The 25,058-nt window shown below is 51.8% G+C and overlaps 1 protein-coding gene and 1 long non-coding RNA gene across 5 annotated transcripts; one reads left to right on the forward strand and one right to left on the reverse strand.

The window, feature by feature from the left end:
* Positions 1-4,405: 4,405 nt before the first annotated feature.
* LOC147216478 (dolichyl-diphosphooligosaccharide--protein glycosyltransferase subunit TUSC3) lies at positions 4,406-24,861 on the reverse strand. The gene is made up of 10 exons (XM_086176914.1): positions 24,727-24,861; positions 15,491-15,660; positions 13,006-13,123; positions 11,617-11,757; positions 11,272-11,412; positions 10,728-10,817; positions 7,852-7,915; positions 7,306-7,380; positions 5,358-5,448; positions 4,406-4,598 (listed from the first exon to the last, which is right to left on the reverse strand). The coding sequence occupies exons 1-10, from the start codon at positions 24,829-24,831 to the stop codon at positions 4,583-4,585; spliced, it is 1,011 nt and encodes a 336-aa protein (XP_086033040.1). The 5' UTR covers positions 24,832-24,861; the 3' UTR covers positions 4,406-4,582.
* LOC147216479 (uncharacterized) lies at positions 20,082-24,197 on the forward strand. Of its 4 annotated transcripts, XR_015109057.1 has the most exons (5): positions 20,082-21,360; positions 21,473-21,519; positions 21,632-21,746; positions 21,852-21,897; positions 23,040-24,197. It is a non-coding gene; the product is annotated as an uncharacterized LOC147216479 (long non-coding RNA). The 4 variants fall into 4 exon arrangements; XR_015109056.1 differs by lacking the exons at positions 20,082-21,360; positions 21,473-21,519 and adding an exon at positions 21,415-21,435 and having other exon boundaries at positions 21,731-21,897; XR_015109055.1 differs by lacking the exon at positions 20,082-21,360 and having other exon boundaries at positions 21,495-21,607; positions 21,731-21,897.
* Positions 24,862-25,058: the final 197 nt, after the last annotated feature.

The raw sequence follows: 25,058 nt of genomic DNA on the forward strand, positions 1-25,058 counted from the left end.
CTTCACCCATCAATCTTCTTGTCTGAAGATACATCCATGATCCTGGGACTGGACCTTCATCCTGTTGTAAGACCCCGCCAGGTCTGGGAGGTGGAGCAGACACGTGGAGAAGAGATCGGGGCTTCGTGGAGCGAAGTTCACTGTAACAAAGTAGGTGAAGAAAATTCAAAAGGAGTCAACAAGCGCATGAATATGTAGGGTTCACCGTGGAACCTTCAGAAGGGTCACTGAGGTTTAGTATCCCAGGCCCGCTCTTCAAGCACCAACCCTCTGAGAACACAGCAGGGTTCATCAGAGAAGATCGAAGCTCTGCTGTCTGAGGACCCGGATGTCAGTCTGTGATGCAGAAACAACTCAACAAACTCGCTTCCTGATCCTCGTCATCACCGGCTGGTAGAAGATCTACTGCCACGTTTTCTCTCGAAGGTCAGCAGAAAAACTTAAATAAATACAGAGGAACAGGAGACCAGAGGAACCGGGACTTGGGTCACATGGGTGTTTGAGGACGATCTGAGGGCCTTCTGAGGACACTGCTCTGAGGGAGGAGCTTCTCACCGACATGCTGCAGATCCAAAGCTCAGGCTGAGGAGGTGAGCAGCACAAAGGAGCTCAAAAAGGACTGGAAGCTAAGATGAGTCCCATCTTCTGCCTGGAGACAATTACACCTCAATGAGTACCACCATGTGTTATTAATATATCTATGTGTGTGTGTGTGTGTGTGTGTGTGTGTGTGTGTGTGTGCGTGCTGGTGATTACCCTCACAATGTCACGGCTGATTACAGCAATTAGCAAATTACAGGATAAAATAAGATTACTGCTCCTCACAGAGTTCTCCAGGAGAAAGAGAGGAATGCGCGCACACACACACACACACACACACACACACACACACACACACACACACACACACACACACACACACACACACACACACACACACACACACACACACACACACACAAGCCAAAAGAGAAGATTTGAGTGTCATATCCATGCAGATGGAAGGTCCACCTCCTCCGGGTGACATTGTGAAAATGAGGAAGAGGGTTGGAGTCAATCATCCATTCATTCATTCATTCATTCATTCCTTTATCAAGCCGTTCATTCATTCTTCCATTCATGTGTCATATTTCCATTCATTCATTATCCATTCTTCCCTTCATTCATCCATGTATTCATACATTCATCCATTCATCATATAGTCAATCAATCGTCCCTCAAAGAGCTCAGCTGACATGAGGGTCAATCATCTCAGATGTTGGTTTTAATCCGGAAGTAGGCAGTCAGAAGAAGGAGCCCCACTCAGTTTATGTTGATGGTTCTTCTAACTTGGACTGGGCTGAAGGTCTGGGTTTGAACAAGGCTCCAGGTTGGTGGATCAGTGAATGAATGAATGTCCTCAGAGAAGAAAGCAGAGGGTTAAAGGGCAGGAGATGCAGATGAATGGATGAATGTTCCCTTTGTAACCCTAATTTTTAAGAGGTAGCGTTCCAGGACTTCGCAGCAGATGGCTGCAGTGTCTTCTTCTCGGCACTCCTCACTTGAAGACCCCGCGAGTCCCAGGCCTGGGATCCCCTCTGGGGTGGTCATGCTGCCGACACATCTTCATCAGCAGTCCTCTGATCCCCGACAGCTGTGAAGGTCTCCCTCACCTCTTAAGTGGACCTCTGTGTCTACAGGCGTGTGTGAAGCTTCCTCATTGGAGGAACCCACTCGCTCCCCTGATCGAACCGCCTGACACACCGTACGTGGCAGAAAACCACGGAAGATGATGGTCAGCGACCGGCATGGAGAGCTCCGATGCCATCTGGAGGTCAGCTCGACGGGAAACCAGAACATATGAACACCGGAACTTGATCATCTTCTCCACAAGGAGGACATGAATCCATGTGTGCAATCACACACCTCCTGCAAATTTGCATGGCTGCCTGCACGTCTGGTGCTCAGCAGTCTGTGGGTCTTCACTCCAGAGGTGGAGGAGTTCCACTGCAAGGTCAATACAGATGTTCCTGTTGGGCTTCAGAAAGTAAACCAGAGAAACCCGAACCACTTGTTTCTCTTCTGTTTGCTGCTGTAGGACCTTCTGCCCACCAGGTCGCCTCCACAGACATCTTCACCCATGCAATCCCCAGTGGCTGTGGTTGGAAGCCTCAGGAATGTTTCCACCATGAGCCGTTGGTCCAAATTTTGTCTCGGAGTTCTGGGACCATCAATGCTTCAATGTACAAACAGGCTGTTTGAGACACAGCCGGTCTCACACACACACACACACACACACACACACACACACACACACACACACACACACACACACACACACACACACACACACACACACACACACACACACACACACACACACACACACACTCACTCACTCACTCACTCACTCACTCACTCACTCACTCACTCACTCACTCACTCACTCACTCACTCACTCACTCACTCACTCACTCACTCACTCACTCACTCACTCACTCACTCACTCACTCACTCACTCACTCACTCACTCACTCACTCACTCACTCACCTCCAACCATCCCCTTCCTCACAGACTCAATGAGAAGGTCCCTGCGCTTCAGTAGAGCCTCTTCATTGATCAAAGCTCCCAGTGAAGGTGGACCAGGAGAGGTGGTCCACATCTCCTCACGTGTTTGATCACATCCATCTCTGGTAGAAGCGCCTCAGCACTGACTGGAAACCACTGGACGGTTTTGTCTGAACAGCAACAGACAGATCTAGAAGATCAGTCAGGATCCAACTTTAATTAGATCTGCACAGCAGTTCCCTGGAGACGTTCTCAAGACACCGGAGATCCATAAAAGCAACCGTCTGTCTGTGTAATGTCACTGCTGAAGTCCTCCAGCGTTCCAGGACAAACCTGCCAAGCAGACCAGTTGGTGAAATTCTTGGCAGTCACATGACTCCTTCACATTGGTGCAGAAAGCAGAAGCAGAGAAGAACCTTAGACTGGTGCAGGACATGGAGCTCACACACACACACACACACTTCCAAGGCCTGTCTTCATCTTCCTGTATCTCTGGAGGCTTAAGGGCCCTCCAGTTCCAGTTGGAGTTGAGTTCCAGGAGTTACTCAGAACCTGCTGAAGACAAAGGCCATCCATGAGATGTTGGTTCTTGAAGAAAGACTCCAACTTTAAATAAATCTGGTCTCCACCACAGAGAAGCTGTGAGAAGATCTGCACTGCCTCTGCAGCGTTCTGTTCTCAGGGCCTCCAGTTGTTTCCAGGGAAACTAAGGGAAAGGGAGCGAGGTCTCCTGGAGTTCACTGGTGTCTCTAAAAGTGGAATAGAAGATCTGAAGATGATCCATAGCAACATACAATGGAGATGCTGGGATCGAACCTCCCCCCTTTGTCAGAGGGCCTCGTACAAGCAGAGCATGGGCTCTACCACTGAGCTACATCCGACACGCAAGACGAGCCAGAACTGGGACGGCCAAATAGATTTGGTGAGAAAATCAGACCTTGTCTTGGCACAAGGACATCTTTGAATCATAGCGTTCGTACCTGAACTCGAAGGAAAACCGACCCCGGAGGAGATAATCCAACCGTCAAGCCGGTCGAGATGGACAATCAGACCCCTGAGGGAGTCACAGTCTGACCTGCTCTGTAATGGGGGAGGATGCTGGCTTTTCAGAGAAGGTCCACAGGAGGGGTGATGGTGACGAGTCACGCTCTCTGTCTGCCAGTCTGTTTTGGACCTTTGTTGTTGTGCACCAGGTCTTGACAGAAGAGAAAACCTGCATCAGAAGACATCTGGTCCCTCAGGTAGGATGATCCGAGACGAGAAGCTCGAGGGACCCGGTTCAAGACGAGAACATCGAGATTCAGATGGATTTGTTCCAGATCTTTCTGCTTACAATGTTCCCCTCATAGGAGAAGAGGTCCTCCCTGGTCCAGCCCACTCAAGCAGTGGTCTGCAGCCACGCTGCTAGGAGAAGGGATGGAGGCCCGTTCACCTCCAGCAGAGGAGCATCTCGGTTGACTCACGCTCACTTGCCTCCATTCGGGGTTTGGAGTAGAAGAAGGTGGAAGCCGGATTCTTTGTGATTGTTCTTCCATTCAGTAACAGAAACTCCAGGTTCTCCGGCAGAAAGGCTGGAACCCCAGGATTCTGGAAGGTTCCACGGTGCTGGACGACAGGTTCTTCAGTGGAGCTGGTGCTCCAACTTTAGCTCAGATTATCAATATGTCAGAACCAGAACAAGCAGCCCAGAAACAGAACCGGAGAACCCCAGGACATGAACATGAACCAGAGTCAGAGAAACTGAGAACCCCAGAACCAGAACCGAAGAACCGGAGTACCCGAGAACCCCAGAAACAGGACCAGAACCCAGAACCTGAGAACTGCAGGACTCCAAGACCAGAACCAGAACAAAGATTCACCCAGAAGCCAAATGCCTTTATTTCCCAGTGACAGTGATGACAGTGATTGTTTTCTCTTCAGGACAGAAGATGAATGACACTCGTGAAAAGAACCTTCAACAGAACCCGACACTGAACCTTCATGCTGCTTGCTCCTCTTTTCTTCTCTCATCGACGGCCTGCTCTTCTCTCTCCTTTACTTTATGAGGAAGCTGAAAGACAGGAGGATAGAGGCAGGACAATGAAGATAAGAAATGGAGATAACGGGTGAGGAGAAGGTAGGAGTACCACTCGCTCTGTTTCTTCGGTTGCTTTCCCCTAATCTTAACGACTGACTTAAGACTGACCTAGCCTAGCTTGACCTAAACATAACCTAATTTAAGCCTTATCTAACCATGAGCCTAAACTAAACTAACCTGGCCTACCCTAACTTGACCCAATCTGACCCAACCCAACCTGGCCTAACCAGATCTGACTCGACCTAATCCTTAGCCTAACCCTAACATGACGTAACCCAACCTGACCTAAGCCCGACCCAACCTAACCTGACCTAACCTAACCTAAACTAACCCAAACCTGACCTAACATAACCTGGCCTAATCAGATCTAACCCAACCTGGCCTGACCTAATCTGATCTAACTTAGTCTAAACTAATCCAAACCTGACCTGACCTCACCCTAACTAAAACATGACCTGACGTAACTTAACCTAACCTAACTTGACCTAATCTAAACTAGCCTGACCTAACCTCACCTAACCGCAATTAAACCAAACCTGAGCTAACTCAAACCTGTCCTAACCTATCCTGACCCTAATCCTGAGCTAACTTAAACCTGACCTAACCTAACCAGTCTAAGAAACAGAATGAAGGAATAATGGAATGAATGGATGAATGAATGAATCGATGGATGACTGAGTGAATAAAGGGACGATGAATGAATGAATGAGCGGGTGCCGTCGCCAGGGTTACCTGTAGGGGTATCCGTGGTACTTGGACCTGAAGATGGAGAGGAGGAAGCTGAAGAAGAAGACCACCAGGCCGAGGCCCACCAGGCAGATGACTGCAAGGAGAAGGAGAGGTGATCGGGTGGTGAGGTCACACCTGCCCATAGCTGACCAGACACCATCAGGTGAGAGGGCTCAGACCAGAACCTCCGTTCAGGTCCTCCAGAGGTCCGTGATGTTCACAGTGAAGGAGCCTCCTGCATCTCAGTGGGGTTGTGGTGGAACTCCTTCCCATGCATGAAGGGTCTTCAAGTTGGAGCTAACTCCTCCTCCGACGTGGGTCTGAGGTCCACACCTTGAGGTCCCACTTCCTGCCTGGAGGTTTTTAAGAGCTACCTGAACCTATGTGGACTGAAGCTCCATGGCCAAGGTGTCAGGAGAAACCCCAGGAGACACCTGAGAGCCTCTACTCTTTAACTCGTGCCTCCTCCTTGCTGGCTCTCATCTCCAACCCCTCCACGTGGCAGTGAAGACGTGCTGGTCTTATTTCCTTGGTGGCCGTTCGGAAGCAGCGGCCAATCAGAGGCAGCGTGGTGGCGTGCGGGCGCCGCTCCGTGGTCACGTCCTCATCAGTAATCCTCCACAAGCACGGTGTGAAATTAAAGTGTCACCGCCGACTGATATTGTTAATCATGGATTAGGATGAGGACCTCTTCCACTGACGGCACACTGAGATATCTGCTTCTTCACAAGTGTGTGTGTGTGTGTGTGTGTGTGTGTGTGTGTGGCGAGAGGGAGTCCATGTCAGAACAAATGATATGGATGGAAAATGTAAAGCAGATTCTCAGAGTCAATCTGTGTCGAGCCTCCAGTGGGCAGTGTGTGTGTGTGTGTGTTTATAGGCTTAACTCTCTTGCTGTCACTCAGCGCCGCTCCTCTTCCTCCCTCTGAGCTTCAACATGTAAACATGTGTGATTACAAGGTGTGCTTTTCCCAGTGCGCAGTGAAGACTGTGTGTGTGTGTGTGTGTGTGCGTGTGTGAGAGAGAGAGAGAGAGTGAGAAAGACTGAGGTTCAGTTCAAAAGAGATGGAGGGAAACCTGAGAAAGGCCTCAAGACAAACCTGCCAGGCTGACATCCTCTGACAGCTTGTTGTTGTCCTCCGAGTGTGTCGTCGGGAGAAGTAATGATGTCCTGATGTCCCATGCACATTTAAACCAGAGTGTGTGTGTGTGTGTGTGTGAGAGAGAGAGAGAGAGAGAGAGAGAGAGAGAGAGAGAGAGAGAGAGAGAGAGAGAGAGAGAGAGAGAGAGAGAGAGAGAGAGAGAGAGAGAGAGAGAGAGAGAGAGAGAGAGAGAGAGAGAGAGAGAGAGAGGAGAGAGAGAGAGGAGAGAGAGAGAGAGAGAGAGAGAGAGAGAGAGAGAGAATTTCACCCACATTTATGAACCGTGAGTGATCTTCTGAACATATGAACTTAAGTCTTTGTCATTAGGTGGACAAGCTCAGAAGCTGGAAGATGTGGTGAGTGACACGAGGCTCCATGGGGGTTGGGGGGCGTTTGGTGCTGTGGAGTTGTTCATGTCTTCATCTGGGAGAACATTCAAACTCAGCAAGCAGGAGAAACATCTCCAACGGCAGCGGCAGGCCTAAGGGACAGACGTCTGAGGCTTCAGACACCAGGAAGCCTTTCTCTACTTCCAACACTTATCGTGAAGATGACCTTCTCAAAGCAGACCAGATGACCAAGGTCTGGTTGAACGTCCAGACCTCCGCCACGCATCACAAGGGTTTCTTGCTCAGTCAAAGTATCTTAGTTCAAGAAGAACGGTTCAAGCGGATGCAGAAGGTCAAAGATACCCGGGCAGGTGCGGGTGGACTTCATCTGGAGGTCCTTCTTCTTCACTCCCAACCCCGCACGACTCAAAACAAAGCCCAGGAGGAAAGCCGGCAAGAAACTATCACACACACACTTACTTCTTCTCTTCCCCACGTCTCCTTTGGAGGTGGCAGCTTCATTCAGCAGCACCATCCCCATGGTGATGGCCGCGTCTGGAGGCAGGTTGTCAAGGAAACGGCATCAAGTGAAGAGTAGGAGGGGATGGAAGTGTAGATCTCAACCAACACCCACAACACACACATGGGGGGGGGGGGTCACCGGTGCGATGGCAGTCCATAAGGTCAGTGTGTTTTACAGAGGAACTGTAACGAAAACAGTGTACTCCTCCACAGACAATGAGTGTGTGTGTGTGATCAGAGGGTCAGAGAACAGGGAAATACCCTCTGCCAGCCAACACACACACACACACACACACACACACACACACACACACACACACACACACACACACACACACACACACACACACACACACACACACACACACACACACACACACACACACACACACACACACACACACACACACACACACACACACACACACACACACACACACACACACACACACACACACACACACACACACACACACACACACACACACAGGGCTGAAAGGATACTGAGGAGAAGGATGATGTGAGACTCAGCCACAAACTGAGCCTGGCTGCTGCCGTGGATGTAACTCTGCAGGAGAGCAGGAGAAACCACATGTCATGTCAGGGTTCTGCAGATGATGGAGGAGACACAGATTAGAACCTGAGACTGAGATTGCAGATAAGTAACCATGGATGAACTTTTTGTCAGAATACAGTCCTGAGGAACATCGACTGAAGCTTGGTCCCTAGCCTGAGGGAGGAAACTCTTCAGATGGCTAGGGCGAGCTCCTCGACACGTCTGAGGCCGGCATTTCCGCTGCCTCTTCTCAGTGCCTTCATGAGAAAGGAGGAGGGCTGGACCAAAGAATGGAGGGTGGCAAAGGAGGAGGAGTGCGGGGTGGAGGTTCTTGCTGCCTCACTGGAGACAAATGAAGAAGCGGTACAGAAACAAAGACTCCGGCCTTTGTCTGCAGCAGCCGGGAGTTTGAACCGCCCTCATCAACCTCCAGCTCGCAGCCTCCTCCGTGCGCTCGCCGACAGCAGAACGAGTGTCGCGTTCCCGACGCCTTTGAACACAACACAAGGGAGACCAGATGTTCTCCATTCAACTTGAGATGGAGGAGCTTCAATCAGAGGAGCAGGATGACCACAGGTTATCCAGGAGAACAGTGGAACACCATACAATCTGAGCCAGTCTGGATCATCCAAGTCACACTTGTCTGACCTGAGTGGACGGATGGACACCACCAGAGAACATTAGCCCCCCCATCCTGTTCTACCAGAAGAAAACACACCAAGACCAGTTTTTTTAAAACTGGACTTAATTTAAAACAGCTGTGTCTTTGTCAGACCTCTGTCTAATGGGCGGATCTGTGTGTGTGTGTGTGTGTGTGTGTATGTGTGTGTGTGTGTGTGTGGTTTTTTTAGGCAGCCCGATGAGAAGCTCAATAAAATTTCATGTGCTTGGTGGTGCCATTTGTCAGTTGACAAATCCTTTCAGCCGAGTTTTCCTGGCTTCGCTCGCTCATCATTTTAAAAGAATTACACTGGCGGGAGGTGTGTGTGTGTGTGTGTGTGTGTGTGTGTGTGTGAGGTGACAGTAAGTCAGAGGAAGAGAAGAAAGGAGCAGAGATTACACAGCTATCTCTCCGGCATCGTTAGCTGGGTGTGACAGATTGGATGTGAGCAGAGCGAGGAGGAGGAGGACTGAGGGTGGAACCGGAGGAGGAATGAAGCTGGAGAAAACATCTCCTGAGAAGACTCCAGGGTCAAATCCAGGAAGGAACAGCTGAGGTCACCTGACACATAACGTGAACGTGTAGCTCAGTTGTATAGCGCATGCTTTACATGTATGAGTTCTGGGATTCAATGCTCAGCATCTCTGCTACCAGTCGCTTTGGATAAAAGCGTCTGGCGAATGAATGTATTCTGTTCTGTATTCTGACAGGTGAGGTTTTACTCTACTAGTACTCATGTCATCTGATATGATACTATATTATACAGTAATACAATAGTACAACTCATATCCGTCTGATATGATACTATATTGTACAGTAATTTAATACTTGTACTTATAGCGGTCTGATGTGATACTACACTGCATAGCAACACTGTAGTCTTCTTCATAGTATATCATATAGTAATGTTATAATACTAATAAACTGTGATATGATTGTATGCACGATGTCATGCGATGAATCGGTGTGAGTATTTCAACATCTGAATTCAGTCGTCATCTTCTCTGAGAAAGAAGAGAGAACTTCATCCTTGAAGAAGGCAAGACCTCAGTGAAAGGACTCCATTTGATCACAGGATCAGAAGATTGAAGGCTCATGAGGAATGGGATGTTTACATGGTGCATCTATGATCCAGAAGGTTCCTCCAGAGAACATCCACCCACATCCTCTCCTTCTCCTCCATGTGGAAGTCAGAGTTCCTCCTCCTCCCATCATCACGCCCTCCTCACTGCTCACATTTCACACCTGAGCAAATAAACCTAAGTGAAGGTTGTGTGTTTGAGGAGGACACAGGAACACGAGACCCCGACGTCCAGGAGGACATAGAGGAACGGTGTGGTGGCAGCCGAGAAAGAACCCTCAGAGACCTCTGACACCAAGCCGCAAGCATTTCCAGAAGCAGCCTCCGCCAAAACAAAGAAGGTCCTATCGGAACTTTGTCCACAGAGCAGATGTGTTCACCCCACAGAGGGACCTATTTGGATGGCGATGAACCACAGACCAGCTATCTGGTCCGCCTGGCTCTTCCAGGATCGCATTGGTTGGGTCGGGTGCTACCAGAACATACCGGGGATTCATGCAGAGCAAAAAAAGCCCCGCTGAAGGTCCTGGACGCAGCGAGGCAGACTACCGCAGCTCCTCAAGACTGCAGTCCATCTGCTGGTGTGGAGGAACTCCGTCTACCCGAAGGTCAGTCCAGGACTTCATCCAGAGGTGGATGAAGCTCTGGACCCTACCGGAGATGCTTATCTTATTGGAGGCCAGTTGACCACAAGCTCTCTGCACGGCTCAGCGGTCAACCATTTTGCTGTGATCTCATCACGTTCACGCGGTGGTTCTGAGGGACCCATATCGAGGTTTGGAACCCTGACAGCAGAGGTCTCCTTTGGACCTACAGAGGACTGAAGCTCAGCACACACTGCATCTTGCTGCCGGGGAAACTGAGAAGATCCCCAAAGATCTGGGGGTGAGATTAACAGACGGGAATCTCAGGGAGAACGGGACGGGAGAACAGAACCGGTGCCAGTGGACCGGCGGATGTTGGTTTCACTCGTTGACTGCAGAGAACCCTGGAACATCAGGTGCAGGAAGCACATCCACACAGTTCTCCACAGAGACACATGCAAAGGAACGGTTGAATGCAGAGAAGATGATGGAACATACCACTTGTCCGTTCTGGGGGTTCTTGTGAGCGTAGGGAGGACCTCTGATGTGGTTCCACATCTGACCAGACGTCATGGCGAAAACGACACACTGTCGGGGAACAGAGAGCAGGAAGTGAGAAGATCATCTTTGAGGGAGTTCGACATTGACAGACTAATTCTGGAATAAAAATTGTCGCCGCGTTTCTTTATTTGCTTAGAAGATCTCTGATCTTCACACCAGATACCAAGCATCAGGGGCTGAAGAACGGGCAGGAGATCTAGGAATGGCTTGCGATGCTTTCCGTCAGTTCGTCTCCAATGCGCTGCAGGATCTCCACCAGTAGAAGCCCGGCAGATCCAGTTATCGAAGGACATTGTTGGAGAAGACGACGTGTCTGATACTAGCAGATGTTTCGCCAAACAGGAGGGGCCTCGGGTTACAGCTTTGAACACTGTCCATCATTCAACATCTGACCTTCTCGGTAGAAACCCTGCACTGCAGGCTGACGGAACTCAGCCAGGGTTGGAGGGGAGACAAGCGGTGAAGTTCTATAGGGTCTTACCAAAGCAGCCATGGCCCATCCGGTCTTGTTGTAAATGAATTCCAAGTTGTTCCTCCTGAGATACAGTAGACCTCCGACCAAGGAGACGAGCAGAGCCAAAGCGATGGTTCCCGAATAATTGGGTGGGCGGAAAACCCGGATCTGGACCACAAAAGAAGACACAGGAGAACAGCAGGCTGCCTTCAGTACCTGGAGGCAACATCTCACAGAACCACCAATGTTTGTGGAAGATGTTATGATCATACTCGTACAAGAAGGTACATGAGTCCAGCACCTCCTGCTGGTGGAGAGGCGTGCCGGAAACTGGACCAAGGTAGGTCCATATGGTGCGGGCGGAGGAGGTACCTGAACATCTGTGCGGTCGGCAATCCACTTGGCCAGCTGCTCCGAGGCGAAGCCGATCCTCTGAAGGTCGAAGGTGTCGGCGCGCTTCGGCTTCCCTTTGGCCGGGAAGTGCATGAAGGTCGGCGCGCTGTTCATGTTCAGCTGGTGGAGAAGATATCAGGCCTTCAGACCCACCGGGCACCACAGTGATCACTCCAGAGGCTTCTGGAGCCCGCTGTCATGGCAACACCACGTTTCAGGACCGTGTGTGTGTGTGTGTGTGTGTATAAGGGGGGCACTCAGTTAAACCAAGTTTCAATTAACAGACCAAACTCAACTGTTTCTAAGTGGTTCGTTAATACACACACACACGCACACACACGCACACACACGCACACACACACACACACACACACACACACACACACACACAAACACACACACAAACACACGGAGATAGTCTGGTATCGCCACTATCCAGCAAAACAAGAAATAAACCAGGCACAGGTTACTGGTAAAGAAAAGCGTCAGATTGGTCACAAGGAGAAAACCAGAAGCTCAGCTTCACGGACAGTCATGATCGCATCTTCTCACCAAAGGCCTGGTCTCTGCTTCTTGGCATATTTAATTCTTCACTGCTGCATAAGTCATCTTTAAATCTTGGCTGATAAATTAATAAATGAATGAGGGAGAGAAACAGAGAAACCCACAGAGGTCTGCTGAGGGAGGGTTCCTGGAGAACGTGAGGAACCAGGTTTCATGAAGTCTGAAGAATAAGGGTAAAGGAAACATCTATATAAAGTTCAGTGTTGGGCCAGAAGCAAGGAGGAGACAGGGAGTCATCCTCAGACAGAGAGGAAACACCAGAAGAAAGACCAACATCATGTCCACTCTTCTGATTAACAAATCTGAAGCCTGTCAGACTCCCGCCATCTTCTGGCATGGACCACAGTGAGCAGCCATGTTTCTAGGAGCAGGAGGGGCAGGAGGTGGAGTGTTTCGAAACCTTCTGTAGGAGCCCAGAGGCCGGTTCCCCCAAAGGCAACACTTAAAAGGTTCTCCTTGCTTAACCTTTTCAGAAAAGCCAACTGAGCTGCTGCAGCGCCACCATCTGGTGAGCCCTCAAGCAAACACCATTGACTGGCAGCTCCAGAGTCAGACAGAGAAGGTCTGCCAGGACCTGGGCCCTCCGGCCTCAGGTCCTCACTCACAGATCCTCCAACCAAGAGCAGAGACGGAACCTCCAGGCGAGGGTTAGCGCTGACAGAAGAAGCCAGGAGGCCTTCCCATGTCTGAGTCTGATCGGGTGTTGTGACTGGAGGTCAGAGGCCTGACAAGACCTGGGGTCGGGGAGAACGGCCTGTTGGGGCAGCCAGGAGCCATCCAGCAGCACGTTCTTCACACACTCACCTGCTGGAAAACGTCGGCTCCCTCGTCGTAGTCCACCACGGTGAAGAACAGCTTGTTTGAGAATGCTGAGGAGTAACGCCAGGAGTTGGCCAGGACCTGGTACTCCTCGTTGGCCTGCCTGAGGATTCCAACAAGAAGAAGCCATCGTTATACTTGGTTCTCAGGACACCTGATCCACAGCCCAGACCTCAAAGGTGCCTTCGGAGGAGCGGTGACCTACTGGAGAACAATTACCTTCAAATGCCCTAGGAACTATCCAAATACTAGCCGTAGTGACGGAGTACTGCGTTCTCAGCCTTCTGGACTCTGACAGTATCTTCACTGCAATCCGGCCCAGAACTGGACCTTCTCATCGTATTTTCCTGTCTGGAGGTTCTTTGACCCCTGTTCCAAGAGGCTTCCTCAATTCACAACTTCTTTGTTTCACTTCAGAACTGAAGACGTCTCTGGGATGAGGGGGTGAAACATCTTCAAGTGAAATATTTCAAGTCCAGTTGCCATGACAAGAAGATGTCCACAAGAATTCACCATGACCTGGAGGACTGAGGACCTCCACAGACAAGAGAAGATCATGGCAGCCTGGTCTTTGAACCTGAACCCCAGACTCAGTGCTCCTTCTTATGCTGCTACTGCACCGTCTGAGTAGTGCTACTGCGTTGGCCAGTGTACCATCTTCACTGCAACTCCCTCATCAGTACTTCCAGGTGTACCTTCTTATCTCCAGTCCGCTCCAACACGTAGTCCCAGTTTAAAAAGAGACTCTGCAATAGCATCGTTCACTCCCGCGTTCACACACACAAACACACAGACAGAGTTGTGTGTTTTCTGACGGGTTCTTCCCTGCGTGTGGACCCTTGTTGGACAGGTGACCAGGTCAGGGTGCTGACGTGCACCAGACGGTTGTGTTGCTCTGAAAGTTCTTCACTCAAACCACTTCTGCTTTTCTTCAGACCACTTTAAGGTGGACCTTCTGAAGGAGTCAAAGGGTGGTTGCAGCCTCTAGTCAGAGCTGACCTGCTGGATGGATGTGGGAGATGGAGGTGGTGGAATCTGGGGGCGGGAGTCTTTGTCGGGGCAGTTAATGGGGCATTCACATGACCTTCTCTTTCACACCGCAGAACCTCTGGAGAAGCTCCAGCAGAGTGAGAGGGTCCCGCTCTTTTAATACGGGTTCCTTCCCCTTCGGTTCCATTTTGCTCCTCAAAATGTCAAAGAAGCCCACAGGCTCTTCTTATGTAATATTCCCTCCTGTGCTACTCCTGTCCTCCTTTTCCCCTTGTCCTCACCTTCCTCCCTCCTCATCCTGTCCTCCTCATCCTGTCCTCCTCCTGTCCTTGTCCTCCTTATGTCCTCCTCCTCCATCTGTCCTCCTCCTCTTTCTCCTCCTGTCCTCCTCTTCCTGTCCTCCTGCTGTTGTCGTCGTTGTCCCCCTCCTCCTTCTCCTGTTGTTCTTGTCCTCCTTCTGTCCTCCTCCTACTATCCTCTGTCTCTTCCTGTCGTCGTCCTTCTTCTCCTCCTCCTCCTCCTCCTGTCCTCATCCTCCTCCTGTCCTGGTCCTCCTCCTGTCCTCGTTCTTTTTCTTTTCTCCTCGTCCTCCTTCTATCCACCCCGTCTTTCTGTCCTCCTCCTGTCCTTATAGTCATTGTCGCCCTCCTCCTCCTCCTCCTCCTTCTCCTCCTGTCCTCGTCTTTTTTCTTCTCTCCTCGTCCTCCTTCTATCCACCCCGTCCTTCTGTTCTCCTCCTGCTGCTTTCCACCTCCTTCAATCCCCTTCCTGGTCCTTCTCCTGTGGGCATCCAGGTCCTCCTGGATGGAGATGTTGCCTGCTCTGACCCTGAGATGTCATGGCAGTCTGATATTCCCACTGCTATATGAGGCGGAGACCCTGGAGACAACTCAATGTTGCCTAGGGAATGATGGAGCATGAAGCTAACATCTTCATCTGATCTCACAAGTCTCTGAAGTCCCACCTCCAGAACCTCCTCCACCTGAATGTGTCAGAATGCAGGTTCCCTGGAAGTGCTTGTCCTGGAATAACCAAAGCGTGAGTGAGCAGGTGCTGATCTCCATTTCCCAGTGGAAACAGATGTGATTGCCAACATTCCATCCTGAGATCCTCCAGGAGAAGAACATACACAGCATGTTCTTAGTTATCGTCGAGGCTCGGACCCAAACCCCTCCTCTCCTCTAAGGCAGAACCAAAGGGGATCCAGGACCTTCAAGTCCTGCTATCTCCACAAAACCTCAAGATGAGAGACTCCCTCAAAATACTCCATAGACAATCCTGTCCCTGTTGGGGGGTTAGCAGATACACCTGTGCACACACAGAGTATGTGTGTGTGTGTGTGTGTGTGTGTGTGTGTGTGTGTGTGTCATTGACACTGAGGGTGGAGATCTTTAGATCTCTGTAGAAAGTACGCCCCCTAGTGGCTGCTCCCCATCATTCTCCTCGGAGGACGTTCTGCTGTGTGTGTGTGGTGTCCAACCTGCAGACAGAACACTGCCTCTGAGGCTGCAGGGCCGTAAACATGACGATGACGGAGTAGTTTCTGGGAGGAGCTTTGACGAAGCGACGGAACTTGTCCCCGTTCATCCTGACGACGGAGCGACGAGACGACCACTCCATCATCTGGTCGACCTTCTCGGACAAAAGGTTCTGGACGAGACAAGGAAAGAGAGGAGAAGAGCTGTCACATTCAAAGAGAACCGTTGTTCACCTTCACATCCTAGATGCTTCAGAAACAGGGTTCAGAGCCCCTCGGTTTTCATGGAGACAGGAGGAGCATCTGAAATGTCCTCCAACAGAAGCTCTGGCTTGCTGCTCCACAGGTGATGGTTACTTCCTGCCGACCAAACTGGATGCAGCTGCCTGCGGCCAGTGGAGCAGGTGGAACAGGTTCCAGAAGAACACAGGAAAGGGGGGCCCAAACTAGAAGATTTGATTCAAGGTGGAACAGACTCAGCAGTAAAACCAGAAACCACAGGTGATGGTGTCCTTCACGCATCAAAGTCCACACCAGGAGCACGAGGACAACTCAATCCCACCCACGCCGTGACCAAGGCTTGGTGAAAACTAAAGTCTTCAACTGCTCTCAGAAGGAGGAGTGACAACCAGCGGATCTCACCCCAGGTCCTGTTCTGCATCACGCCTTCCACCTCCACCTGCCTCTCCACTTCCGAGGAGACTCATCCAAAACCCCAGAGATGGATTGTGGGAATAATTGGATTACAAGACAGTGGTGCAGGTGAAGCCATCTAACTCCAGTTCTCCTGCACAAACACACACACACACACACACACACACACACACACACACACACACACACACACACACACACAGTGTGTGGTGTAGTGTAATTCCAGGTTTGGAGGCTTAAAGTTCTAAAAGCCAGTGATAATGCTTTCCATTGGCTGGACGAGTCCAAACACTGGAAGGAACGGATCCTGCTTCTCCATCAGCCTCCAACAGCCTGCCCTCTAATTCCAGCCCATTGACAACAGGATTACTGGAAATTGGCTTCTTACACTCATCACTGACACACACACACAGCAGGTACTTTATGAGGCCACAAAGCAACATTTCAAGGCCCTCTGTAGCTCCATATTGGACAACCAAAGAGGTGGAGTTGTTGTTGTCAGCTCGACATCTATTAGGACTGCAGAGACGTGGAGAGCTGCAGGGTGACGTAAGACAAGACTTATCAGATCCACCTTCTGCTCTCCCCGTGGAACCCACCAGACCACCAGCAGATCAGCATGACTTTCACATTTTGAATCTAATAGTCCTGATTGAGGCATCACAATCCTTCACACACCTGGGCAGGTAAGCCAGCTCGCTCAGGTCTTTGGAAGAAAGAGTTCTGTGAAGCAGGTGTGCTCTGATGACAGGGTCTTTAAATAAGCACTCTTATTACCACCACCACCATCCCAACACACACACAGGATAAACATAAACACCGGTTTTGCCCAGAGCTTGTGGCGCACACAAAGGGGTGTGGTCTCTCACCCCACAGGACTAAGGGTCGTGGTTAAGCCGGGTAAATATAGATGATCCCGGATGTTCAAGTTCTAGTTGTATTTTGTTGGTTTTTCAAATTAAGGGATCGAACTCCTCCATGCCTCCGCCATCATTTCATCGCTGAAACACCACTTTGGTGACCCCGAACTGGGCATGTCTGACTCAGATGAAGCACGCGATGCTACCTCATCTACGCCGCCCCATCCTGCTCAGACGAACCTGACCGTCACGGCCGTCCGGCTGCCGGAGTTTTGGCAGAGTTTTGGCAGAGCGCCCCGGCTGTTTGGTTCCAACACGCAGAGGCGATTTTCCAACTGCGGGGAATTTTGTCAGAGGATGCCAGGTATTTTTTGGTCGTCGCGGCGCTGGACCAGCAGATGTGGCCGGTATGCTGCATTAAAGGAGTTCCTACTCCAAGGGTACGGGCTGTCCACTACGGAGCGGGTGGATAGGCTACTTTCCATGTCTGTCTTGGGAGACGGGTCTGCCGTGGATCTTATGGAGGACATGTTGTCGCTGCTGGGATCCGACGACAGGAGGTTCCTTTTTCTACATGCTTTTCTGCGTCTACTGCCAGCTCCTGTGCGCACGATGTTTGGCCGCCAGCGACTACTGCCGCTTGGCGTAGGAGGCTGACCGCATCTTGCTAACTTCCAGAACATTCGTTGTCCAGAGTGCAACTCCGGAGCCCTTGCGGATGGCGCTTGAAGACGAGGACGCGGCCGTCGGAGCCGTCGGAGCCGAAGTATCCGCGGCGAGGAGATGTAGGACGGGCCTCTATTTTTTCCACCAGCGATTCAGCGACAGAGCACGGTGGTGTGTGCCGGCGCTCAGTAGCAGCTGTGGGCGCCGGCGGTCGCGGCGGAGGTGGCCGCCATTTTGTGTGGGAGTTTGTGATCGCCGCCATTACGACCCCCATTATCGGCACAGACTCTCTGTGCGCCAACGGCCTGCTAGTGGACGTCACAAAACGACATCTTATTGACGCATTGTCTTTTGCCACCTGTCCCTGCGAGACAGAGGAGTTTGGGCCACTTGCACACACGAGTTATTAGGTTTCAGGGGATGTTTAACATCGGTTGTTGGCGGATTTTCCGTCGCTGACGACGCCCACATTTTCTACCTGTTCATTGTGAAACGGAGTGGAGCATTTTATCCCCACCGCGGGGCCGCCGTTGACTCTCGCCATGTCGAGAGTTGCCGAGCCATGGTCTGCCCATCAGCAGCGACACCTCGCAGCTCACTACTAGTTCACTACGGACATTAGGCATGTGGCTGGGAAGTTCAACCCTGTAGCAGATTCCTTGTCGCGGCTTCTCGTCTGTCCTGTGCGGCTGTGGCCGCCGACCAGCCCAGTGACACAGATGTCCTCGCCCTGCGGTCGTCGAGTTCGGGTCTCGTGCTGGATGATGTGGCTGTTCAGGACAGTAGCCCTGCCCTTCTCGGCGATGTCTCTACTGGCCGGCCCCGACCGGTGGTCCCCGAGGTTTGACGGCGTCGGGTTCTCGACTGTGCACTCGCTCTCACATCCGGGAGTCCATACGTCAGTGAGACTTGTGTGCGCCAAGTTTGTCCGGCCTGGCATTCGTAGGGATGTGAAGGAGTGGGCTGCCGTGTGTGTGGCATGCAAGCGCGCCAAGGTTCATCGGCACGTAAGAGCACCCCTCGTGCCGTTCCCGATTCCGGTCAGGCGTTTTGACCATGTCCACGTCGACCTGGTGGGCCCTCTACCCCCTTTGCGGGGTTTTACCCACCTACTCACCATTGTGGATAGGACTACTAGGTGGCAGGAGGTGGTCCCGTTGTCCTCCACGGCTGCTGCGGATGTGTCTCGGGCATTTCTGTCTTCTTGCCCGTTTTGGTACCCCATCAGATATTACTTCGGATAGGGGTCCCCAGTTCGTGTCGTCGCTCTGGTCGGCGTTGGCTGGGTCTTTGGGGACGACGGTGCACCGTACGACGGCGTACCACCCTCAGGCTAACGGCTTGTGCGAGCGGTTTCACCGGTCCCTGAAGGCGGCGTTGCGGGCTGCGCTCTCAGGCGACAATGGGTGGGCCATTTGGCGTGGGTCTTGCTAGGGTCGCGTCGCTCCTAAGGATGACCTCGATGTCTTCCCCGCTGAGCTGGTGCTCGGTCAACCATTACGTGTGCCAGGGGCGTTTTTGCCTGAGAGGTCTGCTCCACCTGTCCGGCCGTTTGCAGGTTCGCGTTTTCTGGGCCCGGCTCATCACTGTTTCCCGCGGTCTTCCGTGCCAGCGGAGCTCATGCCGACTCGTTAGGTGTTATCTAGGCATGACACGCACCGCTCGCCACTGCAATCCCCATATGATGGGCCATTCCGGGTGCTTGAGGCAGAGTTTTGTTTTAGACATGGGCTGGCGTACAGAGCGCATCACGCTAGATCGGTTGAAAACGGCACACAGAGTGGCAGGTGAAGATGTGTCCAGGAGCCCCGCCGGGTCCGTCCCCCGTGTAAGCCTGCGGCAACAGTCCTGCAAACCCAGCGCCCGCCGCCTCCTGTTGTCGTACCCGAGGGACGTCAGAGCCGTTTCGGCAGACTCATCAGGACTCCCGTGCGGGGCTAGTTGTGTTTCCTGAGTCCCTTTTGGGTGTTCGGGGGGGAGTTGTGTGACGGACACAAAGGGCTGTGGTCTCACCCCACAGGACTAAGGGTTGAGGGGTGTGGTTAAACCGGTATATATAAATGATCCCTCGTATCTTGTCTGTGTTTCAAAGGATCGAACTCCTCTACGCCTCCGCCATTATTTCATCGCTGAAACACCACAAGCTGAACATTAACGGCCTCTCAGCCGCCGAAGCAGAAAGAATAAGAGCCTAATAAGAAAGAATTATCAGAGATCTATGACAGAGGACATGTACACACGCACACACACACACACACACCCACACACACACACACCTTCAAGCGAAGCTCCACTAAAGCTTTCAATTTAACAACTTATTCCAGACATTTGTGTGTGTGTGTGTGTTTCCTGCTCAGTCTTTCAGAGTGTGTAAGTGTATGAGTCTGAGTGTGTGTGTGTCCTGTGAACCATCACAACGACACAGGTCTGTCTGGGAGGATAAGAGCATGACGGCTTATCAGCCACGAGACAGCACACACACACACACACACACACACACACACACACACACACACACACACACACACACACACACACACACACACACACACACACACACACACACACACGATAATATGCCACCTCATATCAGCTGTGAGGCAATGCTTGTCACGGTCGGGCTTCATGGGGGGCCGTTTGGGACCCGAGGAGGAAAACTGAGGGAAGATGAAGAAAGAAAATGCAAAATATTCTCTGAATAACGGGGAGATTAGCAGACCGGATTAGCAGCCAGGATGAGCAGATTAGCATGACCTAACTGTTAGCTAGCGGACAGCGAGGCTACAGGTTAGCGGTCAGGTTAACAAAGGGTTAAAAAGGCAGGGCTCTGATCCAGAGTTCATGGCTGACGACCAGGAGAAGCAACCAATCAGTGATGAGCTGTCCACCTGCTCCACACCCTCACCGAACATCTGACCACACAGACGTGTCAACACACACACACACTCAATGGGGAGCAGGAGTACGGCTAATGGAAGCAAACAACCGTGTGTGTGTGTTATGCCTGAACATATGACAGATTAAAATGACTGCTGCAGGCAGAGCCATGGTCTTTACTGGTTTCTTCTTTGAAAGAGCATAAAGGAAACTCAGGAACCTGTCTGGGAATATCAGGAGCTGTCCTGAGAGAAGTGTGTTTGTGGAGGGGGGGCAGTGGGCAGTGACTGAGGCCACATCCTGGTGGAGCTGGATGGAGAGGATGGAAAACCCTCTGCCTCCAAAAATTATTTAGAAAATGGAGGAGAAGGAGGAACAGCGGAGAACGCAGGCCATCCGTCAGCAGAACAGGCGTCGGGCCAGAACATCAATAATTCAGACTCCAGCTAACGAGCCGGATCCAAACCCATCGCCCGGCTTCAAGGGAGACCCTGGGATCTTCTCAGCCGCTCCGCGAGGCCCCTCGGCCGCCGGTCCAAGCGAGCTGTCGCGGACCTCCCGAGTGAGACGATAAGGCAATGTTCCTCCGCGGCTGATGAGAAGGAACCCATTCCAGAGAAGTCAGAGGGATCTTCATGTGGAAGCAGAACTGAAAACTGGTGGGGCGACTGAGCGGGATGGGAGTTAGAGAATCCAGAACATCAGGGGGCTGGAGGGACCTTCTGCCAGAACAGCAAGCTGTTACCAGTGGACCCCGACATGCAGAGAAGATCTGTGTCTGCTCCTGGTTTGTTCCTCAAGGACCTCAGCCCATCAGTAAAAACACAAATAATAATAATAATAATAATAATAATAACCAGCAGAAGAAGAGGAAAAGCAACAACAACAATGGTAATGGTAATGATAATAATGTGTGTTGCCGTTCCAGCTCCGCTGAAGACTGAGAGGAGGAGCAGGTGAGCTCCGCCTCCACAGGTGAGCCCTCTCTATCTACACTACGCCCTGGACTTCTGGAGGGACGACCAAGGTCTCCTCCTCCCGTCTCGTCGCCGCCTGCCTCCTGGTGAATGAGCACATCTCATTTCAGCTCGCTGTCTGATCCCCCTGCAGGACGGCCGCGGGGCCGGGCTACTTCCTGGAGGGAGGGGCGGCTCCGCGGCCTCTCATTAGTCTGGTGTCTCTGCAGATATATGGCTCTCCAGGTGGGTCCTCCTCTGACCCGGCCGCTTCCCATCTTCTGCGGCGCTGACTCAATAAGCCGGGAGCAGGAAGTGCTTACATTGGTTCTTTCTTTCTGCTGCCGTCAGCCTGAAGACAGAGGCACCAGGCGGCCTGGACATCATCTCCAGCAGGGTAGGGGTGATGGACGAGGGCCGCTGGGGCTATAAATACTCTCTGCCCCGGTGGGCGGGATTTAGAGCCGGGCGGCGATCAACACTGCCCCAGGACGCTGTCCGTCCGTCTGTCCGTCCGTCTGTCTGTCCGTCCGTCTGTCTGACCTCTACCTGTCCGTCCGTCCATCTGTACGTCTGTCTACCTGTCCGTCCGTCCGTCCGACCGACCTCTACCTGTCCCTCTGTCTGTCTGACCTCTGTCTGTCTGTCTGTCCACCTGTCTGGCGTCTACCTGTCCGTCCCTCCATCCGTCCGTCCGACCTCTACCTGTTCGTGTGTTTGTCCATCTGTCTGTCCGACCACCTTCTACCGGTCTGTCTGTCTGTCTGTCTGTCTGGCGTCTACCTGTCCGTTTGTCTGTCTAACCTCTACCTGTCCGTCTGTCCTCTACCTGTCTGTCTGTCTGTCTGTCTGTCTGTCTGGCGTCTACCTGTCCGTCCGTCCGTCCAACCTCTACCTGTCCGTCTGTCCTCTACCTGTTCGTCTGTTTGTCCATCTGTCTGTCCAACCTCCTTCTACCGGTCTGTCTGTCTGACCTCTGTCTGTCCGTCCGTCTGTCTGTCTGTCTGACCTCTGTCTGTCTGCAGGTCTTCTGACCTGTCTGTGTTCCGCCCAGGTGGAGCTACTTCCTCCCCCTGAGATGTTCTCCACTGCTTTCCAGGGAGGCCTCGGGATTAGAGAGCAGATCAAGGCTTATATACCCACTATATACCCATATACCCATATTCTTATATACCCATATTCTGTTCTCCTCTTTGTTTTGAGGTTTGTGGGTCATCTGACCGTCTTTCCAAAGATCAGTCCGGTTAAACCCAAGCCGGCAGGTCCTAATGAGGAGACGCATTCTCAAAGCCTCTGACTGAGCCGCAGAATGACCGATGCCGAGCTGCTTTATATTCCGGATTGTCTGCCACGCAGTTAATCTCAGTTAATCTGCCCCAAACCAGAAACAGTCCTTCAAACGCATTTCTATATATTTATATCCTTTCTATGCTGCTGCCAGGGGCCCATGTGCCCAACCTTCTCCAAAGCTCTACAGATCTTCTAAAAATAATCAACAACCAATGCAATTCTAACTAATTCAACATCCTGTCCACGCAGTCATGGAGGGCCGGAGGCTCACAGGGAGAACCGGGTCCACCACCGGACCAGAACCAGGAACCTCTCTCCGAACCCACTCCCTCTCACAGCAGGCAGGTCACGGTCCTCCCGGATGACTCTGCTGTTCTCCACCCCTGAAACCCCTGGATACTCGACGTGGTCTGAGGCTTCAGTCGGACGGCAGAAGAACCTCCCGGATTCCAAGAGTAGCTTGAACACCGATCTGGTGCGACAGAAGACCCGCCGCCATGTTGTTGGCTACAACAAATCACGAAGGTTAAAAAAATGAAAATAAAGAAAATAAAAAAAAAATCACTGCTTCACCCGCCAGTCAATACCGAAGGCGAGGAAGGGACCCTGAATGGGATCAGATTTAGAAGGAAAGGCTGGTTGGATCTCTGCGTGCGGAAGCGACACCGGCTGTCTAGGTTGAAGAAGAAGCGTGGCTTTCCAGAGCAAAGCTGGACATGGAGGCTCTCCGAGGAGACGCTGAGCCGCTTTGAATAGCAGGTCTTTTCTGACAGAAAGTGTCAGAAAGTCCAAGCGGAACAGGGCTTCCTTCTAAACCATGACCTTTGACCTCGACAAAGAAGCAACACGTGCCTGAGATCACTCGGGTGTCAAGTCTGGGGACTCACGCTCCTATCAGCAATCATCCAAACATCTCATCACATCATGGTATGGTAGGTTCCTGAGGCTTCTCAGAAGCACAGCCATGATCTAGATTGCAGTAAAGCTTGCCTGTTTTCTGCTTGTAAAGAAAGTCTCCTCCAGGAGCAGCAGGGGCGTTCAACTGGCGGATTCCTCCTCAACGTTCCTTTTAGACCTACCTGGAAGAACACCCACCTTCCAACCTCCACCCTTCAAACCACCATCCTTCCAAACACCCACCTTTCAAACATCCACCCTCTCAAACGCCATCCTTCCAAACACCCACTTTCCAACCTCCACCTCTCAAACCTCCATCCTCCAAACACCATCCTTCCAACCTCCACCTCTCAAACCTCCACCCTTCAAACACCCACCTTCCAACCTCCACCCTTCAAACCACCATCCTTCCAAACACCCACCTTTCAAACCTCCATCCTCCAAACACCATCCTTCCAAACCTCCACCTCTCAAACATCATCCTTCCAAACACCATCCTTCCAAACCTCCACCTCTCAAACATCATCCTTCCAAACACCATCCTTCCAAACCTCCACCTCTCAAACATCATCCTTCCAAACACCATCCTTCCAAACCTCCACCTCTCAAACATCATCCTTCCAAACACCATCCTTCCAAACCTCCACCTCTCAAACACCAGGCTCGACCCTCGCAGGCGTCGCTGATTCGACAGTCAAGCTGAGGAAAACACGGCTCTTCCGCTGCTGGAGTTTCAAAATAAAGGCCACTTGGCCCGCTGGAGGGGAGAGAGAACAGCTGGTGCAGTGCCGGTGCTCAGAAGGGGACGTGATAACGACGAGGACGATAATTTAAACAATAATAATAATAATAATGACACGCAAAGAAGAAGAGCTCATGGTTGCTGCTCCATTCAGTCGGCGGATCTCACGTCCTTCTGTGAGGAACCTCCGGCGACTTCACGCACCGCGGCAGGTTCAACCGGCGCCCCCACCCCCCCTCGGGATCCAAACGGCGGGGATGTGTGGAACCCCCTCCCTCCAGAACGAGCGTCTCTTACCTCCTTCTTCTTCTGCCCTCCCCCGGGTGGCAGGCAGGTGAGGAGGAGGACGAGCGCCGACAGGACGGCCAGGTTAGCAGGCGCTTTAGCCGAAACAGACGCCATGACGGAAGGATGCGCTGACTGCCAGACACAGGCGAGGGATTGGACCGCGAAGCGACCAATCGGCTTTCAGGGATTAGACGATGCCCGCCTCTGGGACTTGTAGTTTTATTCAACTAGCTTAGCGGAGCCTCCGCTGTTTTATTTGGAGAACCAGAGTATCCGGACTACAGTAGTACTCGATACTGTTACTCGTTGTGTCCTAGATAGATAGATAGATAGATAGATAG

The sequence above is a fragment of the Fistularia commersonii genome, chromosome 29 (assembly GCF_037954325.1).
Source record: "Fistularia commersonii isolate RoL2024-O1a breed Wild chromosome 29, RoL_Fcom_v1.0, whole genome shotgun sequence".
Taxonomy (NCBI): Eukaryota; Metazoa; Chordata; class Actinopteri; order Syngnathiformes; family Fistulariidae; genus Fistularia; species Fistularia commersonii.